The sequence below is a fragment of the Ranitomeya imitator genome, chromosome 6 (genome assembly GCF_032444005.1).
Source record: "Ranitomeya imitator isolate aRanImi1 chromosome 6, aRanImi1.pri, whole genome shotgun sequence".
Classification (NCBI taxonomy): Eukaryota; Metazoa; Chordata; class Amphibia; order Anura; family Dendrobatidae; genus Ranitomeya; species Ranitomeya imitator.
The window spans coordinates 215,699,023-215,711,822 of record NC_091287.1 but is presented as its reverse complement, the minus strand read 5'-3'; the positions used below and the strand labels follow the sequence as shown (position 1 = coordinate 215,711,822).

At 42.7% G+C, this 12,800-nt stretch overlaps 1 protein-coding gene across 2 annotated transcripts in view; it reads right to left on the bottom strand.

The window, feature by feature from the left end:
- The window catches only part of ZNF830 (zinc finger protein 830), a 216,267-nt gene that overhangs the window by 115,585 nt on the left and 87,882 nt on the right, over window positions 1-12,800 (bottom strand). For both annotated transcript variants that reach the window (XM_069730476.1, XM_069730477.1), the window contains exon 4: window positions 4,803-4,842. In XM_069730476.1, the coding sequence (XP_069586577.1) occupies window positions 4,803-4,842 (40 nt within the window). The remainder of the gene's footprint in view (window positions 1-4,802; window positions 4,843-12,800) is intronic.

Below are 12,800 nucleotides of genomic sequence, written 5' to 3'. Positions count from 1 at the left end.
CAATTTTGGAACCAACATTTTGTTTTAAAAGTTGACCAGCGATTTCTCATTTTTACAACACCATTATTTTTTAGGGACCACATCACATTTGAAGTGACTTTGAGGGGTCTATATGATAGAAAATACCCAAGTGTGACACCATTATAAAAACTGCACCCCTCAAGGTGCTCAAAACTCATTCAAGAATTTATTAAACCTTCAGGTGCTTCATAGAAATTTTTGGAATGTTTAAAAAAAAATGAACATTTAACTTTTTTTCACTAAAAATTTACTTCAGATCCAATTTGTTTTACTTTACCAAGGGTAACAGGAGAAATTGGGACCCCGAAAAATTGTTGTACAATTTGTCCTGAGTACGCCGATAACCCATATGTGGGGTAAACTAGTGTTTGGACGCATGGCAGATCTCAGAAGGGAAGGAGTGCCATTTGACTTTTCAATGCAAAATTGGCTGGAATTGAGATAGAATGCCATGACGTGTTTGGAGAGCCCCTGATGTGCCTAAAAAGTGGAAACCCCCCACAAGTGACACCATTTTGGAAAGTAGATTCCCTAATGAACTTATCTAGATGTGTAGTGAGCACTTTGAACCCCAAGTGCTCCACAGAAGTTTATAAAGTAGAGCAGTAAAAATAAAAAAAATTTTCACAAAAATGATCTTTTTGCCCCCAATTTTTAATTTTCCCAAGCATAACAGGAAAAATTGGACCCCAAAAATTGTTGTGCAATTTATCCTGAGTACGCCGATACCCCATATGTGAGGGGGAACCACCGTTTGGGCGCATGGCAGAGCTCGGAAGGGAAGGAGCAGACTGGTCTGCAGAGCCACCGATGTGCATACACAGTAGACACCCCCACAAGTGACCCCATTTTGGAAAGTAGACCCCCCAAAGAACTTATCTAAATGTGTTATGAGAACTTTGAACCCCCAAGTGTTTCACTAAAGTTTATAACGCAGAGCAGTGAAAATAAAAAATCATTTTTTTCCCACAAAAATGATTTTTTAGCCCCCAGCTTTGTATTTTCCCAAGGGTAACAGGAGAAATTGGACGCCAAAAGTTGTTGTCCAATTTGTCATGAGTACGCTGATACCCCATATGTGGGGGTAAACCACTGTTTGGGCGCACGGCAGCGCTCGGAAGGGAAGGAGCACAGTTTTACTTTTCCATTGCAGAATTGGCTGGAATTGAGATCGGACGCAAAGTCACGTTTGGAGAGCCCCTGATGTGTCTAAACAGTGGAAACCCCCCAATTCTAAATCCAACCCTAACACACACCTAACCCTAATCCCAACCCTAACCACACCCCTAAATCTGACACATCCCTAACCCTAATCCAAAGCCTAACCACACCCCTAACCCTAATCCCAACCCTAACCACACCCCAACCCTAATCCCAACCATGAACGTAATCCAAACCCTAACCCCATCTCTAGCCCCGACCCTAACTTTAGCCCCAGCCCTAACTATAGCCCCAACCTTAACATTAACTTTAGCCCCAACCCTAACACTAACATTAGCCCCAACCCTAACACTAACTTTAGCCCTAACACTAATGGGAAAATGGAAATAAATACATTTTTTAATTTTATTATTTTTCACTAACTAATGGGGTGATAAAGGGGGATTTGATTTACTATTTATAGCGGGTTTTTGTTTGGCAGCTGTCACACACTAAGGCTACGTTCACATTTGCGTTGTGCGCCGCTGCGTCGGCGACGCAACACACAACGCAAATAAAAACGCACCAAAACGCACGCTAAAACGCTGCGGTTTGCGACGCATGCGTCCTTTTTTGCAGAAATTTGGACGCAAAAAAAACGCATTCGTCGCACAACGCAGCACAACGCATGTCCATGCGCCCCCCATGTTAAATATAGGGGCGCATGACGCATGCATCGCCGCTGCAGCGCTCGACGCAAACACGCAAAACGCTAATGTGAACGTACACTTAAAGACGCTTTTTATTGCAAAAAATTATTTTTGCATCACCCCATTTTGAGAGCTATAATTTTTCCATATTTTTGCCCACAGAGTCATGCGAGGTCTTTTTTTTTTTTTTTTTTTGCGGGACGAGTTGACGTTTTTATTGGTACCATTTTCGGGCACATTACTTTTTTATTTTTAATCTCTTTTTATTATGATTTTTGGGAGGCAGAATGAACAAAAACCAGCAATTCATGAATTTCTTTTGGGTGGGGCGTTTATACCATTCTGCGTGTGGTAAAATTGATAAAGCAGTTTTATTCTTCGGATTAGTGTGATTACAGCGATACCTCATTTTTTAAAATGTTTTGGCGCTTTTATGCAATAAAAACTATTTTATATAAAAATAATTTTTGCATCGCTTTATTTTGAGGGCTATAACTTTATTTTTCTGCTGATGATGCTGTATGGCGGCTCGCTTTTTGCAGGACAAGATGACGTTTTCATCGTTACCATGCTTATTTATATCCGTCTTTTTGATCGCGTGTTATTCCACTTTTTGATCGCGTGTTATTCCACTTTTTGTTTGGTGGTATGATGATAAAGCATTGTCTTTTGCCTCGTTTTTTATTTAGTTTTTTTACAGTGTTCACTGAAGAGGTTAACTAGTGGGACAGTTTTATAGGTCGGATCGTTACAGACATGGTGATACTAAATATGTACTTTCATTGTTTTGTTTTTTTATTTACATAAAGAAATGTATTTATTGGAACAATCTTTTTTTTTTCTTTATTGAGGAATTTAAAAAAAAAAATATTTTTACACATGTTAATTGCTTGTTTTTTTTTTACTTTTTTACATTGTCCCAGGGTGAGACATCACTGTATAAAGTCAGATCGCTGATCTGACACTTTGCAGAGCATTGTGTCAGATCAGCGATCTGACAGGCAGTGTAGGAAGCTTCTCAGCACATGCTCTCAGCAGGCACTGACAAGCCACCTCCCTGCAGGACCCGGAAGGACCCCGCGGCCATCTAGAATCCGGGGGCCTGCAGAGAGGAGACCCTCTGAGGGTCTCAGGGAAGCATGCAGGAAGGCCCCTCCCTGCGCGATGCATCTCTATGCCACTGGAACGCTGCAATCTTGTTTGATCGTAGTGTTCCAGGGGTTAAAGTGCCGGGAGCACATAGTGCTGGGTGTCAGCTGTGATAATCAGCTGACACCCGGCCACGCTCCCCCCTTGAGCACGGCTGATCGCGTATGACATACTATTCCGTCCACGGGAAGTAAGGCACAGGTTACATGGACGGAACAGTACATCCAATGCCAGAAAGGAGTTAAGGAATGTACAGATACGGGCAATGTTTTTGAGATGGAATAGACAGGAAGTGGAAAGGGCTTGGATATGTGGTTTGAAGGAGAGATCAGAGTAAAGTATTACCCCGAGATAGCAAGTTTGCAGGACTGAGGAGAGTGAGAAGCCATTGACTTTGATAAACAGGTTTGTTGAGTGTGATTTGGGGAAATATGACCAATTCTGTTTTTCCATGTTAAGTTTCAGAAATCTAGCAGAGAAGAAGGATGCGATAGCGGACAATGTGGGATTCTGGTTAGTAAAGAGGTGCTATTGGGTGCAGAGCAGTAGATCTGTGTGTCATCAGCATAGAGATGATACTGAAAGCCATGGGACTATGAGCTGTCCCAGGCTGAGAATGTAGTCGGAGAAGAGCAGGGGTCCTAGAACAGAACCTTAAGGGACATCAAAAGATAGGGGGTCGTGTGTGAATGGGAGATGCTGACTGTCCGGTCTGTTAGATATGAAGAGCTCCAGGACAGGGTCAGGTCGGTGATGCTAAGAGATGAAAGAATCTGTAGTAAGAGGGAATGGCCCACTGTGTCGAAGGCAGGGGACAGGTCCAGGAGGAAAACAACAGTAGTGTCGCTTGGATTTGGCGGCTAGCAGATCATTGGTGACTTAAGTCAGGGCAGTTTCAGTGGAATGATGCGGTCAGAAACCTGATTGTAAGCGTTTAAAGAGGGAGCAGGAGGAGACATGGGCTGACAGTTCAAGATGGACGTGTTGTTGCAGTAGTTTTGATGCATAGGGGAGAAGTAATATGGGGCGATAGCTAGAAACAGAGGATAAGTCAAGTGAGGGCTTTTTGAGGATGGGTTTGATTGAGACATGTTTGAAGCAAGAGGGGAAGACTCCAGTTGTTAGTGTTAGGTTGAAGAGATGAGTTAGTGTTGGGATGAGGACTATGGTGAGGTTTGGGATGAGGTGGGATAAGATCAAGGTCAAGTTCACAGGTGGTGAGATGTGATCTGGAGTGTAGAGCGGAAAGTTGATCTACCGTAATGGTGGAGAAGCAGGTTTTGGGGGAGGAAAGCCGAGTAGTTATGAGGATAGGTTGTGGGGACTGTAGGCCAAACATTTCTCTAATGCTATTAATCTTATGCTTGAAGAATAAAGTCTTCAGATGAGATTAGAGAAGAGGGATGAGGCGCTGGGTGATGGTGGAGAGAATTTAAAGTTTGAATAGCTGTTTAGGGTTGTGAGAAAGGGAGGATATGATAGATGAGAAATAGGTTTGTTTTGCTGCCATGAGTGTGGACTGATGCCAGCTACATAATTACATAATGTAGCCGGCATCTGCTCTTTGTTGAGCAGGCTCTGCTTCTGAACCCGCTCTAAAGTCCCTGACATGCTACATGACAAACATCTGTCATGGAACGTGAAAAGGATAATTTGTTAAAAAAAAAAATATATATATATATATAGAAAAAACACTAACTTTCATGAGGCTATCAGAAACCTGATGTGAACGTAAACCATTATAACTTAATTGTAATTTCCATGAATATTAATGATTCTTACGTTGATGTCTTTGATGAAGCCGAAGACTGATCTTCAGAATCTAGAGAATAAAAAATATATATACATAAACTTTATGTGCTTAAAGTGACATTAAACATAAAAAATGCAATATATATATGTTACATGTTACAATTATGTCCCAAAGTTCGGAACCCCTTCCTCCTCATTACTGTCTGGTGTCTAGCAGTGAGACAAAGATAAAGGGGATATTCTCAAGTTGTCTCTTTAGAAGCTCAAAGTCATGCAGTCTCCTTACTTCCAGGTTGCTGTTTTTTTTTGTATTGTTTTTTGTTTTTTTGGGGGGGGAGGCGGGAGATAGCTATCCTTGAATGACTGTCCTGATCCGAGCGCTTGTCCTGATACTAAAAATTAATGGTAGGTCAGTGTGTTCTATATTATCGTATAAACTCGAGTATAAGCCGAGATTTTCAGCCCATTTTTTGGGGGCTGAAAGTCCCCCTCTTGGCTTATACTCAAGTCATACCCAGGGGTCGGCAGGGGAGGGGGAACGGTGGCTGTCTAATTATACTCACCTGCTCCTGGCGCGAGGTCCCTGGCTCCCCAGCTTCTTCCTGTACTGAGCGGTCACATGGTACCGGTCATTACAGTAATGAATATGCTGCTCTACCTCCCATAGGGGTGGAGCCGCATATTCATTACTGTAATGAGCGGTAAGAGTGACCGCTCAGTCTTCAGCGTCTTCTGCAGTGACGCTCAGGACAGAGGGCGTGATGACGTGGTTAGTGCGCGCCCTCTGCCTGAACGTCAGTGCAGAAGACGCTGAAGATGGAGCGGTGCCGGAAGGTAGTCAGGTTAATATTGAAAGTGCCGGGGTCCTGAGCGACGGAGAGGTGAATATGTGATTATTTTTTTTATCGCAGCAACAGCATATGGGGCAAGTGTCTGTATGGAGCATCTTATGGGGCCATAACGTTTGTGCAGCACTATATGGGGCAAGTGTCTGTATGGGGCCATAATCAACGTTTGCGCAGCACTATATGGGGCAAGTGTCTGTATGGGGCCATAATCAACGTTTGCGCAGCACTATTATGGGGCAAATATCTTTATGGAGCATCTTATGGGGAATATCTTACAATTTAATATGTGGACAGGTGAATGTCTAAATGTTTACCTAAAGAAAACACCTAAAATGTAAATATCTTTATTAAATATGCCAAAACTAAATACTAAAAAAAACCTCTTAGGAAGGGGATTGTTCCTAATTGAAAAAATGCCTGGTAGCCTGGGCCCAAAAAAAGGGGGACAAGTGATAATGAGAATAATAGGTTAAAACTCAGCTATCTACATAATTAGTAACCAAACCATTGGAATACCAAAGAGACCCTATCATAATAAGAGTATACAAGGGTATGCCCAGAAAAATACCTCAAAAATATTGACAGTACCTTTGATATAGAAGTATCAGTGAAAATATTCTTGGGTGGATGTACACACTCACAACCGATTTGCAGAAAAGAGTGACCTAGCCCTAGGTGTAAATACTGTCTGGACACCTACCTAGGTGCGGAGGTTGGCACCCTAAGACAATATGAGAATGGCGCCCCCCGCTCGTACAATGGCTGACCCTATCTCCTGTTATAACCCTATGAAGCAGTTAGTCAGAAACAGAGGACCAGATGGCCTGTAATTCTGTATAGTATAAAATGCTGTGAATATAGGGTATATACAAAATCACAAATATATCAGTAAGTGCATATATATATATATATATATATATATATATATATATATATATATATATATATATATATATATATATATATATATATATATATATATATATATATATATATATATATATATAAACATATAAACTGGAGAGGGTACACTCAGCAGAAGTCACTCAGATCACATGAATTTGGGGATTAACAGATATAGTAATCCCCAAGTATACAGTAACATAAACCTATATCAAACACAATACAAACTGGTACGGTCACACAGTGACCCTCATAGATATTCTAATAAATGCACAGTCATAGCCTGCATGATGAGAATACATAGATACTACCACAAATATAACGGTATATGATGGTTTACCCCATTAAACATAGGTGTCCTAGTAAATAAAGCTCCAAAATAAATCATACTCATCTGCTATTGTGTGCAACAGACATGCAGGCAGCTGGGCATCATGGTGACGACAATCCTTAGATGAGGAAGGAAAGCTCTAAACAGGCTCTCGACGCGTTTCCCCTCAGAAGGTTCATCAGGAGAGATTTATACTGGTTTGATGATCAGAAGTCATAGCAAAAAATGAGGCTGCTTCCTAAGGGTTTTTTTTAGCATTTAGTATTGGCATATTTAACCCCTTCATGACCCAGCCTATTTTGACCTTAAAGACCTAGCCGTTTTTTGCAATTCTGACCAGTGTCCCTTTATGAGGTAATAACTCAGGAACGCTTCAACGGATCCTAGCGGTTCTGAGATTGTTTTTTCGTGACATATTGGGCTTCATGTTAGTGGTAAATTTAGGTCAATAAATTCTGCGTTTGTGATAAAAACGGAAATTTGGCGAAAATTTTGAAAATTTCGCAATTTTCACATTTTGAATTTTTATTCTGTTAAACCAGAGAGTTATGTGACACAAAATAGTTAATAAATAACATTTCCCACATGTATACTTTACATCAGCACAATTTTGGAAAGAAAATTTTTTTTTGCTAGGAAGTTATAAGGGTTAAAATTTGACCAGAGATTTCTCATTTTTACAACGAAATTTACAAAACCATTTTTTTTAGGGACCACCTCACATTTGAAGTCAGTTTGAGGGGTCTATATGGCTGAAAATACCCAAAAGTGACACCATTCTAAAAAATGCACCCCTCAAGGTACTCAAAACCACATTCAAGAAGTTTATTAACCCTTCAGGTACTTCACAGCAGCAGAAGCAACATGGAAGGAAAAAATGAACATTTAACTTTTTAGTCACAAAAATTATCTTTTAGCAACAATTTTTTTTATTTTCCCAATGGTAAAAGGAGAAACTGAACCACGAAAGTTGTTGTCCAATTTGTCCTGAGTACGCTGATACCTCATATGTGGGGGTAAACCACTGTTTGGGTGCACGGCAGGGCTTGGAAGGGAACGAGCGCCATTTGACTTTTTGAATGAAAAATTGGCTCCACTCTTTAGCGGACACCATGTCACGTTTCGAGAGCCCCCGTGTGCCTAAAAATTGGAGCTCCCCCACAAGTGACCCCATTTTGGAAACTAGACGCCCCAAGGAACTTATCTAGATGCATAGTGAGCACTTTGAACCCCCAGGTGCTTCACAAATTGATCCGTAAAAATGAAAAAGTACTTTTTTTTCACAAAAAAATTCTTTTCGCCTCAATTTTTTCATTTTCACATGGGCAATAGGATAAAATGGATCATAAAATTTGTTGGGAAATTTCTCCCGAGTACGCCGATACCTCATATGTGGGGGTAAACCACTGTTTGGGCACACGGCAGGGCTCGAAAGGGAAGGCGCGCCATTTGACTTTTTGAACGGAAAATTAGCTCCAATTGTTAGCGGACACCATGTCGCATTTGGAGAGCCCCTGTGTGCCTAAACATTGGAGCTCCCCCACAAGTGACCCCATTTTGGAAACTAGACCCCCCAAGGAACTTATCTAGATGCATATTGAGCACTTTAAACCCCCATGTGCTTCACAGAAGTTTATAACGCAGAGCCATGAAAATAAAAAATAATTTTTCTTTCCTCAAAAATGATTTTTTAGCCTGGAATTTCCTATTTTTCCAAGGGTAATAGGAGAAACTGGACCCCAAATGTTGTTGTCCAGTTTGTCCTGAGTACGCTGATACCCCATATGTGGGGGTAAACCACTGTTTGGGCGCACGGCAGGGCTCGGAAGGGAAGGCACGCCATTTGGCTTTTTAAATGGAAAATTAGCTCCAATCATTAGCGGACACCATGTCACGTTTGGAGAGCCCATGTGTGCCTAAACATTGGAGATCCCCCACAAATGACCCCATTTTGGAAACTAGACCCCCAAAGGAACTAATCTAGATGTGTGGTGAGGACTTTGAACCCCCAAGTGCTTCACAGAAGTTTATAACGCAGAGCCATGAAAATTAAAAAAAAAAAAATTATTTTCTCAAAAATGATTTTTAGCCTGCAATTTTTTATTTTCCCAAGGGTAACAGGAGAAATTTGACCCCAAAAGTTGTTGTCCAGTTTCTCCTGAGTACGCTGATACCCCATATGTGGGGGTAAACCACTGTTTGGGCACATGCCAGGGCTCGGAAGTGAAGTAGTGACGTTTTGAAATGCAGACTTTGATGGAATGCTCTGTGGGCGTCACGTTGCGTTTGCAGAGCCCCTGATGTGGCTAAACAGTAGAAACCCCCCACAAGTGACCCCATTTTGGAAACTAGACCCCGAAAGGAACTTATCTAGATGTGTGGTGAGCACTTTGAACCCCCAAGTGCTTCATAGAAGTTTATAATGCAGAGCCGTGAAAATAATAAATACGTTTTCTTTCCTCAAAAATAATTATTTAGCCCAGAATTTTTTATTTTCCCAAGGGTTACAGGAGAAATTGGACCCCAAAAGTTGTTGTCCAGTTTCTCCTGAGTACGCTGATACCCCATGTGTGGGGGTAAACCAGTGTTTGGGCACACGTCGGGGCTCAGAAGGGAAGTAGTGACTTTTGAAATGCAGACTTTGATGGAATGGTCTGTGGGCGTCACGTTGCGTTTGCAGAGACCCTGGTGTGACTAAACAGTAGAAACCCCCCACAAGTGACCCCATTTTAGAAAGTAGACCCCCCAAGGAACTTATCTAGATATGTGGTGAGCACTTTGAACCCCCAAGTGCTTCACAGACGTTTACAACGCAGAGCCGTGAAAATAAAAAATCATTTTTCTTTCCTCAAAAATGATGTTTTAGCAAGCATTTTTTTATTTTCACAAGGGTAACAGGAGAAATTAGACCCCAGAAATTGTTGCGCAGTTTATCCTGAGTATGCCGGTACCCCATATGTGGGGGTAAACCACTGTTTGGGCGCACGTCAGGGCTCGGAATTGAGGGAGCACCATTTGACTTTTTGAATACAAGATTGGAATCAATGGTGGCGCCATGTTGCGTTTGGAGACCCCTGATGTGCCTAAACAGTGGTCACCCCTCAATTCTACCTCCAACACTAACCCCCTCACACTCCTAACCCTAATCCCAACTGTAGCCATAACCCTAATCACAACCCTAACCACAACCCTAATTCCAACCCTAACCCTAAGGCTATGTGCCCACGTTGCGGATTCGTGTGAGATTTTTCAGCATCATTTTTGAAAAATCCGCGGGTAAAAGGCACTGCGTTTTACCTGCGGATTTTCCGCGGATTTCCAGTGTTTTTTGTGCGGATTTCACCTGCGGATTCCTATTGAGGAACAGGTGTAAAACGCTGCGGAATCCGCACAAAGAATTGACATGCTGCAGAAAATACAACGCAGCGTTTCCGCGCTGTATTTTCCGCACCATGGGCACAGCGGATTTGGTTTTCCATAGGTTTACATGGTACTGTAAACCTGATGGAACACTGCTGCGAATCCGCAGCGGCCAATCCGCACCGTGTGCACATAGCCTAATTCTAAAGGTATGTGCACACGCTGCGGAAAACGCTGCGGATCCGCAGCAGTTTCCCATGAGTTTACAGTTCAATGTAAACCTATGGGAAACAAAAATCGCTGTACACATGCTGCAGAAAAACTGCACGGAAACGCAGCGGTTTACATTCCGCAGCATGTCACTTCTTTGTGCGGATTCCGCAGCGGTTTTACAACTGCTCCAATAGAAAATCGCAGTTGTAAAACCGCAGTGAAATGCGCAGAAAAAACGCGGTAAATCCGCCATAAATCCGCAGCGGTTTAGCACTGCGGATTTATCAAATCCGCAGCGGAAAAATCCGCAGAGGACCAGAATACGTGTGCACATACCGAAACCCTAACCCTAACCCTAGCCCTAGCGCTAACCCTAACCCTATTCTAACATTAGTGGAAAAAAAAAATCTTTATTTTTTTATTGTCCCTACCTATGGGGGTGACAAAGGGGGGGGGGGTCATTTATTATTCTTTTTATTTTGATCAATGTGATAGATTATATCTCAGTGATCAAAATGCACTTTGGAATGAATCTGCCGGCCATTTTGGAAGCTGGCGGCGCCCAGGGAGAAGACGGACGGACCCCGGCAGGATCGGTAAGTATGATGGGGTGGGGGGGAGCACGGGGGGTGGATCGGAGCGCGGGGGTGGAACGGAGCACGGGGGGGTGGAACGGAGCACAGGGGGGTGGAACGGAGCACGGGGGTGGATCGGAGTGCAGGGGGGGTGATTGGAGCACGGGGGGGTGATTGGAGCACAGGGGGAGCGGACATGAGCACGGGGGGAGGGGAGCCGGAGCAGTGTACCGGACAGATCGGAGGGCTGGGGGGGCGATCGGTGGGGTGGGGTGGGGGCAAATTAGTGTTTTCGGCCATGGCCGATGATATTGCAGCATCGGCCATGGCTGGATTGTAATATTTCACCAGTTTTAATAGGTGAAATATTACAAATCGCTCTGATTGGCAGTTTCACTTTCAACAGCCAATCAGAGCGGTCGTAGCCACGGGGGGTGAAGCCACCCCCCTGGGCTAAACTACCACTCCCCCTTTCCCTGCAGATCGGGTGAAATTGGAGTTAACCCTTTCACCGGATCTGCAGGGACGCGATCTTTCCATGACGCCACATAGGCGTCATGGGTCGGATTGGCACCGACTTTCATGACGCCTACGTGGCGTCAAAGTTCGGGAAGGGGTTAATAAAGATATTTACGTTTTAGGTGTTTTCTTTAGGTAAGCATCTTATGGGGCTATAATTAACGTTTGTGCAGCATTGTATGGGGCAAATGTCTGTATGGAGCATCTTATGGGGCCATAACGTTTGTGCAGCACTGTATGGGGCAAGTGACTGTATGGAGCATCTTATGGGGCCATAATTAAAGTTTGTGGAGCACTATATGGGGCAAGTGTCAGTATGGAGCATCTTATGGGGCCATAATCAACATTTGTGCAGCACTATATTGGGCAAATGTGTCTATGGAGCATCTTATGGGGCCATTATTAACCTTTATGCAGGATTATATGGGGCATATTTTAATATGGAGCATCTTATGGGGCCATCATAAACTTTAGGGAGCATTATATGGGGCTCCTTATTCAATATGGATATTCAAAAACACTTAACCTACTGATGTCTCAATTAATTTTACTTTTATTGGTATCTATTTTTACTTTTGACATTTATCGGTAGCTGCTGCATTTCCCACCATAGGCTTATACTCGACTCATTATGTTTACCCAGTTTTTTGTGGCAAAATTAAGGGGGTCGGCTTATACTCGGGTCGGATTATCCTTGAGTATATACGGTATATTTACATATAGAACATATAGAGATTAAATAGGGCCTTTGAACAACCAAAGGGCTCAGAAAGAGGTGATTAGAACTGGTCGGGAAGCTACCATGGTGAGGTGGGGGGAGGGGTCAGGTGTGGAAATCTGGAAACCAGGGATTGTAGAGGAGTGATAACAGCTTAGGCTACTTTCACACTGGCGTTTTTTTCAATACGTCGCAATGCGTCGTTTAGGGGAAAAAACGCATCCTACAAACTTGTTTGCAGGATGCGTTTTTGCCCCATAGATTAACAATACCAAGATAGGTTATTACACTTGGGGCTATTTAGTTTGGAAAAACGAAGACTAAGGGGTGATCTTATTTTAATGTATAAATATATGAGGGGACAGTACAAAGACCTTTCTGATGATCTTTTTAATCATTGACCTGAAACCGGGACAAGGGGGCATCCTCTGCGTTTGGAGGAAAAAAGGTTTAAGCATAATAACAGACGCGGATTCTTTACTGTAAGAGCAGTGAGACTATGGAAATCTCTGCCGTATGATGTTGTAATGAGTGATTCATTACTTAAATTTAAGAGGGGAC